Source organism: Prunus mume, linkage group LG1 (genome assembly GCF_029339155.1).
Source record: "Prunus mume cultivar Tortuosa linkage group LG1, ASM2933915v1, whole genome shotgun sequence".
In the NCBI taxonomy this organism is placed as follows: Eukaryota; Viridiplantae; Streptophyta; class Magnoliopsida; order Rosales; family Rosaceae; genus Prunus; species Prunus mume.
In genome coordinates this window covers 26,330,654-26,353,071 of record NC_142698.1, presented here as the reverse complement: position 1 = coordinate 26,353,071, position 22,418 = coordinate 26,330,654, and the positions used below count along the sequence as shown (strand labels likewise).

Genomic DNA, 22,418 nt, shown 5'->3' with positions numbered 1-22,418 from the left:
TTTTTTGTTCAGTCTTTTAAATCCAAATAGAAGCTATCTTTGATGATATTGTAAGGATTAGTAGTGTAAGGATTGGAAATTTGTATCTTAGGCGGATTGGGAGGCATTTGAGTTTCCTTGCTAATTTAGGATGTAAATGATTACCTTATTGGTTAAGGATTTAGGGTTTGTTTCTAGCTTTTGGCATTGTATTTTATATTGTGTGTGAGAGGGAAAGAAAAAGGGTTCTATTCTATTTTAACCCAGCTGAATTTGGGACCATACTATTTTTATTATTGAAAAATCCGAGTACGGCTATACTATTTATTTAGGGTATACTAGTGATCTGCCCCTTATACTTGTACCTCACTTTCAATTTACCCATTATCCTTTTTTTTAAGAAAATTAAGGATATGAACTTTTTTTTTCGTCAATCTCCCCCCTCCGTCTAAATCCACAACATTTCATCCAATTTGCCGTTAAAAATGAGGGCAAAATGATCATTTTGTAAATTGAAAATAAATAAATAATGAAAAAAAAACATAATAGAAACTCCAAGTCAGGGCCTACTATCATATTACAAGACCCAACTCCACTTCGCTGGTTGGAACCAGCTCTGCTTCTTTGCATTCCATCTGGGTTCCTCAACAATTAGGAGGAAAAGCTTCTCTCTGTAAGCTTTTTGTAATTCTTGTAGTTATAGGAGGAGCTTGTTAGGTAATGTAACATCCCACATCGACCAAAGAGAGGGGGTGATGTGCCTTATATTATATGTAGATGCCTACCTCCATCTAGCATGAGGTCTTTTGGAAGCTCACTGGCTTCGAAGTCAGGAGAACTCCGAAGTTAAGCGAATTTGAGAGGGAGCAATTCCAGGATGGGTGACTTACTAGGAAGTTTCTCGTGAGTTCCCAGAAACAAAACCGTGAGGGCATGAGGGGGCCCAAAGCGGACAATATCGTGCTACGATAGAGCCGATCTCGGGATGTGACACTTTGGTATCAGAGCCACTCTGTCGTGTGGTGTGAGTATGCCGACGAGGACGTCAGGTCCTTAAGAGGGGTGGATTGTAACATTTCACATCGACTAACGAATAAGGGGTAATATGCCTTATATGTATATGCCCACCTCCATCTAGCACAAAGCCTTTTGGGAGCTCACTAGCTTCAGAGTCAGGAGAACTCTAAAGTTAAGCGAGTTTGGGGGAGAGTAATCTCAGGATGGGTGACCCACTGGGAAGTTTCTCGTGAGTTCACAGAAACAAAACTATGAGGGTATGGGGGGCCCAAAGCGGATAATATCGTTCTACGGCGGAGCCGATCATGAGATGTGACTGGTAAGCCATGGAAGCCATTGTTTTTTAGTCTGTCTCTCTTTCTCGTTTTGTACAACCACAATTGCGGACTTGCAAAGCCGTTTAGTTGATGAGGGTTTTTTTTTCTCACCAACACTATGAGAAGAAAATCATGGTGTGGATTACGGGCTGCAAGTCTGCAATTGTCGCCACTGCCAAATGATGACCCCCATCTCCACACGAGCCTAGAGAGAGAGAGAGAGAGAGAGAGAGAGAGAGAGAGAGAGAGAGAGAGAGAGAGAGTGAGAGAGTGAGTGAGTGAGTGAGAGAGAGAGAGAGAGAGAGTGAGTGAGTGGTTGGCAGGCAGGGGTTGGTGGGTAGGAATTGGAGTTTGGGGTTAGGCAGGCCTGGGATAAGAAATCGAAGGGGTTTCAAGGTTTGTGGGTGAGGGTGAAAAACCGTAAGGGTTTCGGGTTTGTGGTTGGGTAGAGGTAAGGGGTGGTCATGGGAGAATTAGGGAGAAAGAAATCGGGGTGGGGGACGTTGGGTTCTCAAGATTTTTTTGGACGAACTACAGTAAACCCCCCAACCTATATGGTCATTTACGAGTTCATACCCGATTTTAGGGACATTTATGGGTACATACACAACGTCGCAAAAAATTACAAGTCGCCCCCTCCGTTAGCGATTCCGTTATGAAATCCGTTATGTGCCGACGTGTCAAAAGTGGGACCCCTTTTTTAATGACTTCGACTTCCACGTGGACCAAAAATTAATAAAAAATTATTTTACTGTTTAAATTATTTTAAAATCATATTAAAATCATTAAAAAATGAAAAGAAAAAAAAAATCTCATCTCTCCCCCTTCCATCACCCACCTCCAAACCCAACTCTCTCTCTCTCTCTCCCATTCTCCCTCCCAACCCACCCCAACTTCTCCAGAACTTCTCCTCAAATTTAAACCCATTTTACAACAACATTAGGAAATACAAATCGTGAAGAAACTTGGAAAAGAAGAATATTGGTAAAGTACTGTGATAGGTTGATTTCCAAATTATCACATTTGAAACAAGATTAATTTTTGCAGATAATTCCTCTTGATTAATTATCAGTTTCTGGGTAAACTGATAAACCCAGAAACGAGATTAATTTTTGGAACAAAATGATAAAGTTCAAACAAACATAAAATTGAAAAAGAACATTACCCAAAAAGGCATATCCTTCACCAATAACAAACGACTATCAGAACACAAAAAACGCAGATAATTCCTCAAATTTTCCGCATGGCCGACCTCTTGCAAAGCCCTAACCCTAAGATCTCGGCCTACTACCAAACCTGAGCGGCGCACCACGGTATCGTCACGAGCGGGGCCCAGCTCTGCCGCCGTCTACGAAACCCGACGAACAAGGTCCAATCGTCGGCGAGGTTGAAGCCAAAGCCGGTTCGCTTCGGCAAGCGGAGACCACCACGGTTCGGAGCCGTCTTGGGAGGCGGTGATTTGCTAGGGTCGTCGGGAAAGCAAACTAGCAGAGCGACCAGAATCGCCGTTCTATTTGCGGTGATGCGAGTGATGGACTTGGGACTCGAATCTGGAGGGGAAGGCTGCAGATCAACCCGAGAGAGAGAGAGAGAGAGAGAGAATATGAGTTTTTTTTTAATGATTATATTTTCTGAGAGAGAGAGAGTGTGTGTGTGTGTGTGTGTTTTAAAAATGATTTAAAAATAATTTAAACATTAAAATAATTTTTTATTAATTTTTGGTCCACGTGGAAGTCCAAGTCATTAAAAAAAGGGGTACCACTTTTGACACATCGGCACATAACGGATTTCATGACGGAATCGCTAACGGAGGGGGCGATCTGTAATTTTTTGTGACGTTATGTATGTACCCATAAATGTCCCCAAAATCGGGCATGAACTCGTAAATTACCCTATAGGTTATGGGGTTTCCTGTAGTTTGTCCTTTTTTTTTTTAATGTCTTTTTCTTATCTTTTTTTTTCTTTGTGAATTTTCCTCTTTTTCTTCAATTTTTTTAAATGATTGAACTGAAAATTGGATGAAATGTTGAGGATTTAGACAGTATGGGGGAAATTAGAGGAAAAAAAAAGTTCATATCCTTAATTTTCTAAAAAAAAAGATAGGGGTTAATTGAAAATTATGTACAAGTTTAGGGGGCAAATCACTAATATACTCATTTATTTATAAATAAAAAAAACCCGCATGGCTCCCTTTTCGCCACGCCTATTTTTATTATAAAAAATATCCGAGTAGAGCCGTGCGGCTATAATATTTACACAATTTTCACCAATTTCAACATATCCAAAAACAATAATTCGTTTCCAGAACTTAGCCTTCACCTAACCAACCACCCCCACCATCAAATTATTGTCACAACAAATCCCAAAAGACCACTATCATACAAACGAGTCACTGGGAAATACAAGAATGTTTTAAGAGAGAGGCTCAGTGCTAGATATTGAAAACCACAGTTTAACCAAATCAAACTACTGGTATTTACACATACTAAATAAAATATTATTATAAGTAATATAAAATATATAAGAAGTAAAAAATAAAGGTAAAAACCTTTATCCTGCCACCAACACGAATGCCTTAGACAAAACAGAAAAAACATGCATCTGTCTCCATCTCTCATTCTCTCGATCTTTTATGTTTTTCTTTTTTCGTCCTCTTCTATTTCAGTCTCTCATAAGTCTCTTTTTCTTTTCTTTTCCTTCTTCTTCTTCCTCTTTGTTTGTCTCCTTTTCTTTTCAAATATAGCCGCACGGCTATACGATTTTCCAAAGAAAAACTAGGCATAGCCGCGCGGCTATATATTTCTTAAAAATTTAAAACTGGTATAGCCGTACGGGTATACTATTTTTAAATATAATAAAGAGGACCCCCCATCCATTAGGTGCCACTTGTCAACACATGTCTTTTAAAAAAAAATTAAAAACATGGAGTATAGTCTTGGTGTACTATCTTTTGAAAAAAAATTAAAGAAGAACCTCGATCGATTAAAGCCACGTGTCAGAAAAAGATAGCTGCCCAGCTATACGGTTTTTTATTTAAAAAAAATTAATAATAAAAAAGGATTTTCATAGTTGCATTAATTGATACCTTATAAATATTAGAGTAAACTGCTGAAATGCCCCTCGAACTTGTACCTAATTACCAATTTACCCCCTGACCTTTTTTTTCAAAAATTAAGGACTCGAGTCTTGAACTAAATTTTATTATCAATTTTTCCCCTGCCATCCAAATCAATAACATGTCATCAAATAATCAGTCAAATCATTAAAAAAAAATATTTTTTCAAAAAATTAAAGAAAAAAATGAAAAAAAAATCCTATGGACCTACCCCTCCCCCCTTGCCGTCTTCTTCTCCACCCCATTCCCCCATGACCACCAACCTTTCACTCCAGACCAATCCCCCTACCTCTCTCCATTGGCTGAATTTCATGTGTGTGGGGGCCTCTTACAAATTATAAAGAATCAAAAATTCGAACTCACAATACATACAAAAAATAGTGTATATATATCACATATGTCAAGTATTATATTGCTTATTGGTTGCAATCATAGTTGTTCTCGACAAGGGGATAAACAAATACATTCTAAGCAAGAAAATTGCAAGAATAGACAAAGAGTAGCAATTTAGCAAATATCTTTAGAGCTTTTTCATCCATTAAACCCAATAGAAAGAAAAAAAAATCAAAATTTCCCAAATTAAAAACAACCTTAGGCCCCTTCATGCATTCATATCATATATGAAAAAAAAATATTGACTAAGTATGAAAAATTAAAATAATTTTTGGCGGATTTTATTCCTTACACATCAAATAAGAAAACTTGATTTTATGGGATTTTAGTATGAAGTATATATTGACTTAATGAGCCATCAATTTTAGCATAAATCGTATTTTACACTAAAACCGATTTTTCATATTTTCATTTTGTGGGAATTTAATTTTCTAGTATTTTTATTTGAATCCAAATAGGGGGTACTTCCTTATTTACATTGTAAACTTAAGTAAATGGAGTAATATAAAAATAAATTAAAGTAAAAGGACAAAGATATTTACTTAAATGTTGAAAATAGAAATAAGGTAATCTGTACACCTGGAGTGCACCACCACCAGTTGAGCAAGGGCTCAATTTGAACTACCTTCTTGTGCGTTAATAAGTTTGCCACAACACATGTGGGTACATATCAAAACGTAAAATATTTGAAATAATATACATATATAAATACATAACAATATATTACTTTTAAAATATAAAAAAACTTGAGTGGGGGCCGGGACCACACTGGTCCCAGTGTGGCTCCGCTCCCTCCCTTCAGTTTTTACCCCAAGAAAATTCACCCTTCCCATCCTAACCCGATTCCCCATAACCACCACCCCAACGAACCCAGAACCCGCAGACCAACCTCCATCCCCTATCACAGACCCACCCCCCAACAAACCCATATGTTTTTTCACCCACAGACACACCTCCATCCCCATCACAGACCCACCCCCCTAATAATCACATATTAACACTCTTTTTCTCCTGGCCATTTCCCTCGTCAATTGCCAACATAATTTTCTTTTACATTAAAGAGATGGGGCCAGTTGGTGTCCTTTTTAAAGAAAAAAGAAAAAAAAACATATGCATCTAACAATGGTGTTCCCAATATATTCCAGCAAATCAGCTTTAACAAACATGGAGTTATAAATATTTAGGAAAAAAGGTAAAACCGATAATTACAATATACAGCAAATCAACAGAACAAAGGGGATGGGTCATTGCTCGAATTTTGGGGATGAACGATAACGTTCAGAACGGAACTTCAAAAAACGACGGAAAGGGTAACGAAACGGTTTTTAAACGTTGGGGGTACTTTGAGCCGTTTGCAAACATAGGTGGTAATCTGATATAAGTTGAAAAGCACAGGGGGCATGTACATAATTAAGCCTATTTTTAATTACAACAAAAGGGGAAGAGATGAAGGGGATGGGCCCCTCTGTTTATTAAAATAATTTATATATATTATTTTTAACATATGAAATGACCCATTTGCTATTACATTTAACGGCACATTTGATAAAATGTTGAAAATTTAGATGGCAGGGGGGAAATTGAGAATAAAATTTAGTTCGAGCCCTTAATTTTCGAAAAAAAAGCCAGAGGGTAAGTTGATAATTAGGTACAAGTTCAAGGGGCATTTCGACAGTTTACCCTAGTTATTCTTATTCAATAATATGTGAGAATTATTTGTATAATACGTGAATTTTGTGTCTTACTGAAAATTTTATAGAAAATACGTGTATAAAATATTAGAAATACGTACGTACATGTACAATACAACGATTGTATGTTTGCTTTTTAAAGAAAATGTGAGACGTGTATAGAACACGAATGTATTGTTGAAAAATACGTACCAACATATATATATATATATGCATAATGTAAGGGTCTTTTTATTCAAGCAGCCTGATTTAATAGGCTTGGGCTCTTGAAAAGAGAAACAGTAAAGCTGCCCCTGTGTCTGAGTTCAAGGATCATATCCCAAGAGTGTTTTGAAATGGTAGCTGAGCCTTAGGAAACACCTTGGTCTTCTTCACCAATGAAATCAACAGTTACTTACAAATAAATATTTGGGCTTGGCATGAGAAGATTGTGGCATGGGAGTTGAGCATTCGTGACTTTAGCATGAGAGAGAGAAGGCATGGATTTCCTATGAGAAACAGAGGTTTTAAGGATGAGAGATGAAGCTTGCTCTCTGGATCGGCGTTGTGGCTAGTGATGAAGTAATAGGTGTTTTGGGTAATTTTTCAGCAGCTTGACAAAGGCTCTATCAAGCTCTGGAATGGCTTGCCATAGGAGAAAATGGGAAGCAATGGAAGAACAAGGCTTGAAATCGAATGGTTCTAGAGATGAGAGGTGATGCTTGCTCTCTCTAGATATGGTTGCTTGCCCTCGATTGGAAAGATAGGAAGAAGATAGAAGGATGAGTGACTTTAGCATATTTCCAGCAGCTTGACGAAAAGCTTCGCCAGGCTCCTGGGTTGCTCGACAGAAGAGAACATGGGAAGAGATGGAAGAATAAGGCTTGAAATCGAAGGGTTCCAGAGATGAGAGATGATGCTTGCTCTATCTAGAGAGAGAGAGAGAGAGAGAGAGAGAGAGAGAGAGGAAGAAGATGGAAGAACAAAGCATGAAATTGAAAGATTCCAGAGGGGATGCTTGCCTTCGATCTATTTGTTGTGTGTTGTTTTGTTGGGAAGAAAGTGGCTCCTTTTATAGGGTCTGAAAACCTTACTTTTGTCAAGCCATCCTCTCCCATTTTCCTCACTTTCTTCCATTTACTCTTGTTTGGTGAAATTTTCCTAGCCTGAACCCACAGGAACACAGCTTTTTAGGGTTCCAAAGTCTTTAGGTAGCTGGACTTCTCCATGTGGGTGAGGAGCCACCCACTTTTGTTTCTTGTTTTCTCACCAAAGCTTGAAGAGGAAAGAATGGGTAAGGGTGCTTGGTCAAAAAGGTGATCAGCACATGGGTTTGCTTGGTTTAGGTGGTTTGGCTGCGATTTGGTTTTAACAGAGATGCACGACTTTGGATATTTTATAAGGTGCTGGGTTGGGTTGTTTTGTTTTCAACTGCTTATGAGTTCCCTTTGATTTTGTTAGATTGCTGGAAGCTTTGGCTAATGTGGGATTTTCTCACCTGTTATGGGCTATTAGGTTTTCTTAAGGTGATGGGCTACTAGGTTTTCTTAAGGTGATAGGCTACTAAGTTTTCTCTCATGCTTACCCATACGTTTGGACTCAAGAAATGGGCTTGAGTTTTAGTGCTCCCAAGTAGCCCAAAACTTCCACTCCTTGGACCATCAATGGGCCTCGTGAATGCTCGTAACCATCTATACCACAACCCGCTCAACAAGCCTCAGCATTCGCGTGGCTTGGGCCCACTCAAACTTGTAGAGTGGCATGTTGCTTAAAGAATGATTTTCCGCTTGGTGTTGTACTGGGCCGAAAATATATTTGGGCCAAGTTGCATTTTTTTGGCCTCAACACATACATATGTAAAAGACTATAGCAGCTCATCTATACTATTTATTAAGGACAATTTAAAAATAAATATAAAAAAAACCAGTAACGCTTCACTGCTATACTAGTTTTTAAAAAAATTAGAAAAAATCAAGTATAACCGCACGGCTATACTATTTTCTAAAAAACAGCAGCCCCACTCTATGAAAAAGTATAGCCGGGCGGCTATACATTTTTTAAAATTTTAAAAACTGAGTATGGCCGGGCGGCCATACAATTTTTACTATAAAAAGGACCCCAACCATTAGGCGCCCGTGTCAACACATCTTTTGAAAAAATAAAAACATGGAATGAGCAATGATACTCTCTTTTTCCTTTTTTTTTTAATAAAGAAAAACGTTTATCGATTAAAGCCACGTGTCAAAAACAAGTATATCTATATGTAGTTTTGCCTTCCATAAATAATTTTTTTTGGTCTTTATATGCAGATTATGCTAAAAAAGGAAAAAGAAAAGTAGTTCAAAACGTACATTGAGCAATATGGCCGATCCAATATTTGGGTTGTTTATGCATATGGTTCTTTGGCTTCTTTTCATTTTGCGAAATGACCAAAAACTCTCTTCGTTAGAGAATCTCGTATTTATTAACGGCCAAATGAATAATTCCATGATGACAAAAACCATGTCCTGGCCCATCAACAATATTGCCTCTATTTCCAAGGTTTCCCAACCATTCTTTGCTTTTTGGCTAATAGATGCTTTGGTAAAAATTTGGCTTTATCTAAAAATTTGATTGACCAATGAATAAAAGAACCGTAGGCAAATCAATTAAACCAAGTCTCAACTTCAGAGGCTCCTGACCAGAAAAGCTAGACTCAAAATGAAACACAATGTAAGTTCGCTTCACCACCAAAGGACCGAAGGGCGCGTTTTGGCTGTGATTTTGGATGGGCCAATAATCACTTCTCCGTATAATCACTTCAATAAGCATGTTTGAGGTGCTTCTACCCATAAATGATTTTTCCCCATCTTAAATCACTCCCAAACGAGCATTCAGACCCAATCAAGGGTTAGCAAATTTCACCGTCCTTCACAAAATTATTACAAATCAAAAAAATTGAAAAGAAGTTGTAGAAGGCCCCTTAATCAAAGGCTGGTTGGTTTTTGCCGAAACTGCAAAGTTGTAGAAGTTATATCTACTACTCGACATTGTCACATGATGGATTAAGAGATAACAGATATAACACATCCATGGTTGCCAAAGGTAAAGCTTCAATGTTTATTGGGATGGTCAGACGATCTGTTCAACTTTAACTGAGGCAAATTCAGTTCATAATTCTCTTTTTGCATCAATGGCAACAATGCAGGATCTACTTTATCTTTACACAATAGATCAATTATCAATTCTGTAGTTGAAGCATCTGCAGAGAAACCCTTCTCCACCATTTTTTGAATAAGTTCCATCGCCCTTACTGTCTCATTGTTATTGATAAACCCTCGAATAATTATGTTGTCGGTCCAACCATTTGGAGAACAACCTTTCTCTTCCATTTCGATAAGCAGCTTTTCTGCTTCACTTGTTCGGCCCCCAATACAGAGTCCATTAATCATTATGTGATATGTCCTTACATCCGGTTGAAGCCCTCTTGATGACAAACTGCAAAAGAGTTCCTTTGCAGATTCGATTTTTTCAGCTATGCACAAACATTCAATAAGAATAGTGTAAATCACAATATTTACATCCAACTTCTTGCCTTCCATCTCTTTAAACAGTTGGATTGCTGTAGAAAGTTGTCGGTTTTTACACAGGCCATCCAGTAGAATAGCATAAGTTTGAACATTTGGAAGTTGGCCACAAGCTTGCATATCAGAGAACAACTTTTGTGCATCACCTAATTTCTCCACTTTGCAACAACCATATACAAGAGTGCTATAAGTAACAGTATTTGGAACCAGTCCCTTACGAGACATTTCCCGAAGAAGCATCATGGCCTCATCCATCATTTTACGCTTACAATATCCATTTATCAATATGCTATAACAAATACCATTAACCATGGAGCCCTTGCTAAGCATTAGCTCAAAAATCTTTTTTGCCTTGCCCATTTGTCCTCGCAAACAGAAACCATCCATAAGTGAAGCGTATGTAACCCTATCAGGTTCAATATCTCTTTCAATCATCATTTTGACCATGCCTTCTGTTTCCCCAATCATCCCCTCCTTACAAAGTGTGTCTACCAAGACAATGAACGTGCACGCATTTGGAAAAATGTTTTTACTCACCATTTCATTCAACAACCTTACAGCTTCTTTCCACTCGCCTAATTTGCAAACTCCATTCATCAAAGAGTTATAGGTAATGACATCTGGGGCACTACCCTTGCACATCATTTCTGAGTAGAGGTTTAATGCATCATTAACTAGTGTATCCTTACAAAGACTGTCGATGATTGTGCTATAGACAACTAGGTCAGGCTTGCAAGCTCCTTCCTCCATCTTCCTAAGCAATTGAATAGCTGCACTGTTGTTACCTTTCATGCAAAAGCCCTTAACTAGTGTGCCATAAGTAACCACATCAGGTGGACAATTACCTCCCGCAATCATTTTATTGAAAATTCCTGAAGCCTCCGCCACTCTATTCTCACGAAGAAAGCCATTGATTAGAGTGTTGAAGGTAAAGACATCTGGTTCAAGACAAACTTTGAAGAATTTTCCCAAGACAGATAAACTAAACCCCATTTGGTTTAGATGACAATAACAATTAATGAGAATCGTTAGAGTGCACATATCAGGTCCAATTCCCGACGCACCCATTTGGTTATACAACCAGATGACGGCCGAACAATGTTTCAATTTCGCAACTTGACCCAATATTTGATTGAAACGAACAACTGAAGGCCCAGCATTCTATCAAACACATTGAAAGCATCCTCAACAGTTGTGATTTTGGGTGAGTTTCTCACTGGCTGCTCTAGTTGGGTTCTTGTGGATTTGATTGGTTTAGAAGGTTGAGAGTGAAGGAAAGCAAAGTAATCGTTGGCGAAAACAACAGCAGTGGAGTTAGAGTGAAGACAAGGCATACCTCTCCATCTCCTGCTGGTGCAATGAGAAGAAGAAGAAGCAGCAGCTATATTCCGCATCAGTGCCATATTTATGTCCTTGTCTCTCACATTTTGAGTTTTGGATACTTCTCTTGCTATCTTTTACACTATTTTATAGGGGAGCGGATCCGCTGTCCCCAATTTGGTGTTCCCTTCATGTCCCCTCTCTAGTTATTTGACATGTGTCATATAACTTAATAGAGAGTTAACTCTATTAACTTCTTTTTATTTTTGACATTAAAAAAAATTAAAAACTCAGCAAATACCAAGTAAAGGAGCATACGCATCCCAGCAGTAACCCTAGGCCATTGCCTTCAAGGGCCAAAGTCAATGCCCCTTTGATCCCATAGAGCAAGTGCGAGTTGATCTTGAGGTGCCTTTGGCTGTTTCTACATGGACATGAATCTTGGTTGTGGAGAGCTTCTTGTTGTTAAAGATGTCCAAATTTTCTATTTGTTTTCTACTGTTTTGGGAGTTATCTTTGGGTTTTGGAGTTTGCTTCTGTTCTTTTGGACTGTTGATTCCGTCTCGGTTTTGTTTCATTTTGGTTTCGGAGTGTCCCTTTAGTTCTAACTTGTTATTTGTTTTGGGTTTTGGTTGATTTGTTTCTTTGGATTTCAATTTCATTTGATTTTGTGAACTGAGAGGTTGAATAGGAGTTATATCCCTCCAAATCGATTTCATGGTTTTTTCTTTTTTTTGCTCAGAATCCTCCAAATTGATTTCAACACTCACGTATCTTCCCTTTGTTTTCTCATAAATCAAACAGTCTCTTCATCGTTCTAGCATTTGTGTTAAGTAAAAGATGAGTTGGTTTCATTTTGTGACTCAGATGTCTTCTTCTTAGAGCATCCACAATGACGCTCTCTATTTCTTAGCTAAAATTTGGCTAAGAATATAAGAAAGCTATTTTAGGAGCTCTCTAAAAAATTTCAACTCCAACCATACTCCCTAATTTGGAGAGTCATAAATGTTATAACTCTTTTTTTATTGGTCCATCTCTATTAAAAAATAAAACAAAAAATGGTTAGCATTAAATAAAGGTTTGAAATACTCATTAAATAAAGCAACATTAAATTATAGGGAGCCACTAGGAGTCTTTTCTCTCTCCTCAAATTTAGGAGCTCCTAGAGGACTCCCTATTTTAGAAGGTAGATAGGGAGCGTGATTGGAGTTGCATTTTTATCATTCCTCCCTAAAATTTGTCTAAGGAGATGGTTTAGAGAGCCCATTGTGGATGCTCTTAGGGATTGTGATTTCTCATATCTCATCTCTCTTCCATTTTGTGATGTATTGGTTTTTAAGTTCACTGCACTTTTGTCTCGGGGAATTTTTTATATATTTTTTAAAGGATTTTTCTTAATGATAAAATAAAACAAGTTAACAAAGTTAATTTTCTGTTAAGTTATATGACATGTGTCGAATAATTAGAGAAGGGACACGAAGGGGACACCAAATTGGGGACAGAGGATCCGTCCCCATTTTATAGAGCATCCGCTCCAACCACAAAAAATAAATATATTTTCATGTATTATAACATCTACAACTATACTTCTTATTTTTTTAGGTAAAATTTAGCTTAGAAACTAGAAAGCTATGTTTCCTCGTCGTTATTACAAAGGGTTAATTGGTGATTTGCCCCCTGAACTTTTATCTAGCTTTCGATTCACCCCATATCTTTTTTCTTTTTTTAAATATAAAATCAAAGATATGAACTTCTTTTTTTGGCCAATTTCCCCCTTACCGTCTAAATCCTCAACATTTCATCCAATTTTCAGTTAAATCATTTTTACAAATTATTTTTTTGGAAAAAATTGAAGAAAAAGAGTACCATCCTCTCCCCTTTTATTCAGGGACTAATAAAACGATTAACCCTTTTATTTAGAGTATTTTATAGAGAGGTAGTTGTGTCATGCATTTATGTTTTAGCATTGGACAAACAAAAAAGAACAATTCATGTCATTCCTACTATCTTTTTTTACACTACAAAAACTTGGTCTAAGATGTTGATGGATGTGAAAAACTCAGTTTATAAGTTGGTCCTTCAATATCCCCAGCCGATTAACTCCTGACAACTGTCAAACACTTTTGACACTTCAGATATTTTTTTTTTCAAGCCTACTCCACCATTTTTATTCCCCGCTACAACTCAAAGTCCTCTTCTTCTCTCTCATCTCTCCCTCTCTCTCTTCTCATCGACTCTCACTCTCTTCTAACCGAGTCTCCCTTTCATCTTTACCTCTCTTCCCTGCAGCTAAATCCCCTTTCTCTCTCCCTCACTCAAAATGTCTTTTTTTTTCACGTCTGTTCCATCTGTGTTCCCTTTGCAACTTAAAACCCCCTTATTCTCTCTCATATCTCAGCCCCCTCTCTCATATCTCACCCCCTTTATCTCTCTTTTCTCATCAATTTTCCTTTTCTTTCTCTCTCCCAACTCGCTTTATCAGTTATCACTTCCTCACTTTTTTTCTTGGTCGAATCTCTCCCTCTCTCTTTTTTTCCGCAATTGAAAGGATTTCCAATACAAATTAAAAAATATATCAATTTTTATCAAGAATATTGCAAACCATCGATATATACAACCATGGTCAAATTTTCAAGAAAGATGGGGTGTATTCAATTGAGATTTTAATAGATTGTAATTACAGGATTTTAATGTAATAGATTTCAGCATAATTTGTAATTACATTATTTTTCTTATTATTTTAATGGATTGTAAATACAAGATTTTACTGGATTGTAAATACAAGATTTTACTTATGATTTTAATTCATGTAGGACTTTCTTGTATTCTCCAAAGTAGATTTCACCGAAGTGTGGATTGGATTTGGGTTAGCCATCTTTCATCCATTAGTTAAAGGATGCCAAGCCTTTAAAGAAACAGAAAGCTGAAATTACACCAATCTTTGCTCAAGTTATCATTACTATCTGTCATGTATGGCTTTCTTCGAATCATCCTGTTATAAAGCTAAAACCATAGCGGTCCCAAAATTCAAACATAACTGTCATTAAACTAAAACCATGCTACTATTAAACTTGGTCTGGAACTGAGAATTGACATAGGAACAAGCTGCTAAAATATGAAAACTATGAGAGAATATTTGTTTGTGGGAATTTTCTATGTCTTCTTCTTCTTGTAGGAGGTCATATTTATAATACAACTAAACATGAATGGGCAAGTAAATAATAAATTCCTAAATCTATTTACAATAGGAAATCAAGAATTAAAGTAAATCAATTATAATTATAATTCTTGGTGTGTAAGGAAAGTAAGTCAATATCCACAAGTCACGCCAACACAAGCTACAACAAGGAAAAATCTTGAATCAATTGAATTTATAAATATTAAAACAGACAAGTTAATTGAATCAATTCAAATAAGAAACTAGACAGCTGAAAACAAGTCAAAATGGTCCACCTATGACATGATACTAGTACAGAACACTTTTCACTCAAATTGATTCCACAAGTTTACTAAAGAAAGACAAATAAATCAAAGGAAATAAACGAGCTGAAAATCTATTAAGAAAAATGCATGCATATTGCATAATATGAACAACTATTGAAAGCAACATATTTGAAATTATTGTTTAGATATCTGAAGGTAAGCCATCTGAGTCTCTCTTTTTATTGGGCAAAGAGATTATCCATAAGATGAAAGCAACCGAACAATATAGACATGAGCCAAAAGAAAGGTGGGAAACACCTCCTACAACCAAACAGCCAGGAGAAAAAGAAAACAAAGATAGACTAGAGAAAGCAAAGAAAACAAAGACAGCTATCTGAGTCTATCCACTAAATACATAAGGATCGAGTCAGGTTAGTAAAGACATGAGTACCTTGTTTATCTTTATTTGTTCATCTTCCCCAAAAACAAAAAAACAGGTGAGAATGAGGCATAGGAGAGTGGGATTTTTTTTTTAATAGGGTTTGATATTTTGTATCACCCACTCAAAAGTCTCACACAATACACCATTTAACGAAATACCTCAAAATCGGTAAGTTTTTTAATACAACCTTACTTTTTCTTATATTTTAGAAGTCCTAATTGAATATCACAAGACTTAGATTGATTATCTAAAAATTCCAATTGAATACCACCATATTTTTATTGATTACTTAAAAATCCTAATTGGATACTACTAGAATTTTAAGCTTCAAAACAATCTATTAAAATCTCAATTGAATACACCCCCGAAACTTAAGCATATATCACAGAAGAAATTCAAAGAATAATTTAACCAATTATCAGAAACCTATAATGCAATTCTAAGAATGAAGAAAAAGAGAATTTTTAACCCTCTTCAAAGAAAATAGCATTACACATGAAACAAAATAAATATTTGAGGTGTGGCTCCAATATTGACGACGCAAAAAGAGAGAGAGCATCAGTGAGAGGAGAGAGAAAGGGGATTTGAGTTCGAGGGGAAGAGAGGAAGAGATGAAAAGAAAAAGGGATTTGTGCATTTTATTTTGAGGACAAAAAGGTGGGGCCAATATACCTAATGGCCTACCACCACAAGGAGCACCAATGAACCCACAGATGTTGGGTAAATTTGGAGAAGGTATGATGAATCAGTTTGCAGGCAATGATGAAAACCGAGGAACACCAGAGCAAGGAACACCTGAGCAAATAAGAAATCAACAGGTTGAAGAAAGGCCACTACAGTATTGAGTTGCTCAAGTTCCCTTTTGTTTATATAGTTGTTATTGAGCCAAAATTGTATTCCTGATTAGTTGTGTTTGAAATTTCTTAAATATGTTTTCCCCCCATGATCCACAAGAACTATCAAATAAATTTGCATTTCACAAGCTGCAAGCACGATGCTAGAATTTCTGAACGTTGCTCTCAACTAAAACATAATCTTACCCTCTGAACTTCATTAATTCTACACTAAATGAATCCTTATACAATCTAATTTGAAAGTTCAATAAATAAATAAAAGCTAAACAACCCTCAATTTGTGTGGTGTTTCAACGATCGCACAACTCTTGTTGATTTGATGATATTGCCCTTGGTTTTGACATAAAATTGGACAGAATTGACTTCATGGATGAGATTGATGTGTGGGATAAAAGGATGGAGATAACATTGATCGAACTTGAAGAATTTGAGACAAAATTGATGTGTTTGGAATAGTACATAAACAATGAGGGGTTAGTTGGAACAGTTTCTAGGGAGTTTCACTAAAATACCCAAAATGGAGCTGAAATTATAAAAAAACTCAACACCCAAAACACTTTATAAACACACCCAAAACCCATCATTACACACACCCAAAAAATATACAATTGTTGACTTTGGGGTTGATTTTGGGTGTGTTTCTATGTTTAAATAGTGTTTGGGTTTTTTTATAAATACATGTTTAGGATTGAGTTTATTTATAAATGGTAGGTCACTCTATTTTCATCGTTGTATCTGCTAGGCACAGAAGCTTTTTAAAAACATTGACAACCAAAAATATCCTTATACTTTAAACAATACGGATTCAAGATTTTTTTTAACAGAGGGGCAATATTTAATATAAATAAAATTTTGTCTATTACACAATTAGTTTATCAAAATTCATATCAAATCATCAATTAATTTACGAAAATTAATATTAATTAATCTATATATATATAAAATAAAAAGGCTTAATTATATACATGCCTCATGTGCTTTCAAACTTATCTCATATTACCACATGTGTTTGTAAACGTCTCAAAGTACCCCCAACCTTTTAAAAACCGTCTCACGTTACCCGTTCCGTTAGTTTTTGACGTTTCATTACTGACGTTGGGCCCCACTTCCTTTTTGCTTCTTTTTCTCCTCCTTCCCCTTCAATTTGAGAACAATAGTCCCTCCCCTTTGTTACTGTTCATCCGAATAGTTTTTGGGCCACCATCTCCTCCTCCGCCACCCAAGCGCAGCATGGGTATCAAAAGAACCAGACGTTGTTCTCTACCACCTCACATCTCGTCGTTGCCAATCGCCGTCTAGATTGCCGGAACAAGCAAGAAATTGACCGGTTTTTACCCAAAATCTCCATCGCTCGTTCGGGCGATTCTGAGCACCATTTGCTTCGATCCAGGTATGGTTTTTCAACCTCTCGAGCTGTTCTTGTTGCTAGTTGTGTTGGTTAGGAAAAATTTCTGAGTTTTGGAGGGTAAATAAGCGATTGAAAATCTGCCGGTTTGGGAGGGGTGGGGAGAGGAGGAGAAAAAAAAAAGAAAAAGGAAGTGGGGCCCAACGTTCAGAACGGAACATCAAAAAATTGACGAACGGGTAACTGAGACGGTTTTTAAAAGGTTGGGGGTACTTTGAGACGTTCTACAAACACAGTGGTAATATGAGATAAGTTTGAAAGCACAGCATGTACATAATTAAGCCTAATAAAAATGCATAACAAATTATCAATTAAACAAACAAATCAAAATGCATACCTCAAGTCGTACTCTGCACAGCTTATTCGAGTTTGCTACTGATTATATAAATACATAGAGAGCTGAATCAACAAAAAATAATAGAAAAAAACATATTATAGAAAGAAAAAAAATGAAAGAACATAAGAGAAAAAAACTAGGAGAGAGAAAAAACTAGAAGGAAAAAAAAAAAAAAAGAGCAGTGGCGTGACTCGTGAGTGAGTTCTTCACCTTGTGGTCTACAACAAGAACTAAAAAAGAGCCTCTTCAAGTTTCAAGGCAAGACAATAATTCAACGCAAGAATCCATTCAAGTTCAACACATGTGTCATTAGATGATTAGATCCTCTCCATCGCTAGGTTGGACTCATGTTATTGTATTGTATAAGATTTATTTGCTTTGCTTGCAGGTTTCATGGAGTAAGAGGGTAAGGCTTCTTTGTTGTATTGAAGCAGATTTCCTTCTTCCCTTTTTTTTAAGGCATGGTCTAAAATGACATTTTTTTGGCCAATTTTTTTATAAAATAAATAAATAATTAATTAAAATTAAAAAAAAAATTAAAAAAAAAGTGCGATGCACCTGCATAAAGTAGCCAAACACAGAAAGTTCGCTAAGGCATTCTATCAAACAGGTGGTGGGCACCTTCAAGACAGAGCGGAGGAGCAAACTAAAGGAACTCCAAACACAGAAATCTGATTACATCAGTCCAAATACCCTGCCTCTCCCTAATAAATTTAACAACCTTAAAAGAGTAACATTGAAATTTCTCTATCATGATCACAGGATATCCCCCAATGGTGTCTTTATATAACCAAGTCTGTATACCGCAAAATAACAAAAACATGCAGAGTCAGTCAATTGCACAATGTTTGTGTGAAAGAAACTTAAAAAGACCGGTGTACGAAAAAACAAGCCAATTGTTTCAAACATGTTACGATTATCGGAAAGTTATATCTACTACTCGACATTGTCACATGATGGATTAAGAGATAACAGATATAACACATCCATGGTTGCCAGAGGTGGAAGAGCTTCAATGTTTATTGGGACGGTCAGAATATCTGTTCAACTTTAACTGAGGCAAATTAAGTTCATAATTCTCTTTTTGCATCAATGGCAACAATGCAGGATCTACTTTATCTTTACACAATAGATCAATTATCAATTCTGTAGTTGAAGCATCTGCAGAGAAACCCTTCTCCACCATTTGTTGAATAAGTCCTGTCACCCTTACTGTCTCATTGTTATTGATAAACCCTCGAATAATTACGTTATACGTAAAATCATCTGGAGGACAACCTCTCTCTTCCATTTCAGTAAGCAGCTTTTCTGCTTCACTTGTTCGGCCCCCAATACAGAGTCCATTAATCATTATGGTATATGTCCTTACATTCGGTTGAAGCCCTCTTGATGATAAACTACAAAAGAGTTCCTTTGCAGATTCAATTTTTTCAGCTATGCACAAACCTTCAATAAGAATAGTGTAAATCACAATATTTACATCCAACTTCTTGCCTTCCATCTCTTTAAACAGTTGGATTGCTGTAGAAAGTTGTCGGTTTTTACACAGGCCATCCAGTAGAATAGCATAAGTTTGAACATTTGGAAGTTGGCCACAAGCTTGCATATCAGAGAACAACTTTTGTGCATCACCTAATTTCCCCACTTTGCAACAACCATCTACAAGAGTGCTATAAGTAACAGTATTTGGAACCAGTCCCTTACGAGACATTTCCCGAAGAAGCGTCATGGCCTCATCCATCATTTTACGTTTACAGTATCCATTTATCAATGTGCTATAACTAATAACATTAACCATGGAGCCCTTGCTAAGCATTAGCTTAAAAATCTTTTTTGCCTTGCCCATTTCTCCTCGGAAACAGAAACCATCCATAAGTGAAGTGTACGTAACCGAATCAGGTTCAATATCTCTTTCAATCATCATTTCGACCACGCCTTTTGCTTCCCCAACCATCCCCTCCTTACAAAGTGTGTCTACCAAGACATTGAACGTGCACACATCTGGAAAGATGTTTTTACTCACCATTTCATTCAACAACCTTGTAGCTTCTTTCCACTCGCCTAATTTGCAAACTCCATGAATCAAGGATGTATAGGTAATGACATTTGGGGAAATACCCTTGCACATCATTTCTGAGAAGAGGTTTAATGCATCATCAACTAGTGTATCCTTACAAAGACTGTCGATGATTGTGCTATAGACAACTAGGTCGGGCTTGCAAGCTCCTTCCTCCATCTTCCTAAGCAATTGAATAGCTGCACTGTTGTTACCCTTCATGCAAAAGCCCTTAACTAGTGTGCCATAAGTAACCACATCAGGCGGACAATTAACTCCTGCAATCATTTTGTTGAAAATTCCTACTGCCTCCGCCACTCTATTCTGGAGAAGAAAGCCGTTGATTAGAGTGTTGAAGGTAAAGACATCTGGTTCAAGACAAACTTTGAAGAATTTTCCCAAGACAGATAAACTAAACCCCATTTGGTTTAGATGACAATAACAATTTATGAGAATGTTTAGAGTATAAACATCAGGTCCAATTCCCGACACATCCATTTGGTTATACAATGAGATGAGAGCCGAATAATGTTTCAATTTCGCAACTTGACCCAATATTTGATTGAAACGAACAACTGAAGGCGGAGGGCGCATTTGAAGCATTCTATCAAACACATTGAAAGCATCCTCAACAGTTGTGATTTTGGGCGAGTTTCTCACTGGCTGCTCTAGTTGGGTTCTTGTAGGTTTGATTGGTTTAGAAGGTTGAGAGTGAAGGAAAGCAAAGTAATCGTTGGCGAAAACAACAACAGTGGAGTTAGAGTGAAGACAAGGCATATCTCTCCATCTCCTGCTAGTGCAATAAGAAGAAGAAGAAGCAGCTATATTCCGCATCATCATCTTCAGCATCCCAGTGAGTCAGTGAGTCTCAGCCAACCTTCAACATTTGGGAAGCGAGATCAAATCTCGAAAGGGAGCGGCGGAGCTCTCAAGTGCGTGGATGATGATCCAGTCGACAAAAACTTTGTTTCGAATTCGATTTCCTTTCTAATTGCATTTAGGCAACAACTTCGAAACTGTTTACAAAAGAATGGTTGGGCTTTTCTGTTTTCTGTCATTTTTACAAAAAAAATTATTTCAGTGGGTTAATTGTTACCAATGAATTATCTCCTGCTACACCAACTTGCTCTGTTTGGATGAAGGAATTGCAAATTACATAGAATTTTAAAATGACGGAATTTAGATTTCCGTCATTTCAATTTCTAGTAATTGAAGATTTCAGTGTTTGGATTTATGTATGTCGAATTTTGTAAATGACAAAAATTGAAAATTTCAATGTTTGGATAGCTCATGTAAATTATAAATGACATAAATTAAATATTTTGAAAGAACAAAAAAACTGATAATCGACATAGAAGGTATTCCTCGAAGTATAACATAACATATCGTTTGATGAACTAAATAACTCAACTTAAACAAACAAAGCATATTAGCAAACCAAATCACTCCCCACGTGCAATGAACATCAGCAATATATATATATATATATATATATTTCAATTGGGAGTGCCTATGGAATTAGAACTATAAGCAATCAAGACCCTGAAACTTCTCTAGTACCTATGGAATTAGAATTAGAAGCAATCAGCAATCAAGACCCTGATACTTCTTTTCCACTTGGCAAAGGACCAATGACCAGAGAAACTGAAAGGGTTTCGATTAAAAAGTTGCAGACAAAAGTATGGAAATAAATGATGAAATCAATGAATCACTATCATAAGACGTAATTCAGGTCCCAAAGAATCAAGGAGCACCTTGGCCAAGTTGCAGCTTACGAGCAAGTTGGTGTAGCTTACAATCAACATCTAATGGCTCACACAAAGCGATAAAGCTAACAAACAACTACAGAGCAAGGTGATAACACAAAGTGATAAAGCTAGCAAACAACTACAGAGCTGTACCATAAACACCAATCACACACCAATATCCATGGGCATAGAGTATTTTGTTAAAACTTCCCAAAAATCCAGCCATAGTGCCACAAAGATCACAAAACCCATTCAAAACATTCATAAATTTAGTTAGAAACACCCAATTTTGATAGCCATTCAGAAACCATGGTAATCCTAAAATAAAAAAATATATAAATTGAAGGAGAGAAAGGCTTGAAGACTAACCTTCAAACTTGATCCAGAGAGCCATGTAACCCAAGAAGAACTCCTTCTCCTTACTTCTCTGGCTATACTCGGTTTCATAGGTTTTGGCGCTGTTTTTTTTTTTTAAGTGAAAATTTGGTGCGTTTTTTTTATGTAAGTTTTGGCACACTGGAAAATATGAATTCCCACTCTATGGAAATTGTGAAATGACGCCTATTTTGGTGGAAATTAAACTCAGGAATTTGATGCCTCAATTTCTATGATTTTTTCCACGCGTCATTTAATAAGTTTCGCGCTTAAGTTGCCAAACAAGGGAATTGTCAGTTTCTCTTCTTTAATTCCCGACTTTTACCTAAATTCTGAGTTATTTTCCCTCATCCAAATAGAGGGTTAGACAACAACTTTGAGAACAATGCTATGTCGGGAAA

General features: G+C 36.7%; 2 protein-coding genes across 3 annotated transcripts; both read right to left on the bottom strand.

Moving 5' to 3' along the window:
• Positions 1 to 9,116: 9,116 nt before the first annotated feature.
• Positions 9,117 to 11,460, bottom strand: LOC103323882 (uncharacterized). Its single transcript, XM_089046783.1, has one exon. The coding sequence runs from the start codon at positions 11,123 to 11,125 to the stop codon at positions 9,584 to 9,586; it is 1,542 nt and encodes a 513-aa protein (XP_088902909.1). The 5' UTR covers positions 11,126 to 11,460; the 3' UTR covers positions 9,117 to 9,583.
• A 7,256-nt stretch (positions 11,461 to 18,716) lies between these two features.
• On the bottom strand, positions 18,717 to 20,904 carry LOC103323889 (uncharacterized). Of its 2 annotated transcripts, XM_089044021.1 has the most exons (2): positions 19,973 to 20,904; positions 18,717 to 19,867 (listed from the first exon to the last, which is right to left on the bottom strand). In XM_089044021.1, exons 1-2 carry the CDS (start codon positions 20,741 to 20,743, stop codon positions 18,851 to 18,853), a joined length of 1,788 nt encoding a protein of 595 aa, XP_088900147.1. In that variant the 5' UTR covers positions 20,744 to 20,904; the 3' UTR covers positions 18,717 to 18,850. The 2 variants fall into 2 exon arrangements, with proteins under 2 accessions (XP_088900147.1, XP_088900146.1); XM_089044020.1 differs by having other exon boundaries at positions 18,717 to 20,904.
• Positions 20,905 to 22,418: the final 1,514 nt, after the last annotated feature.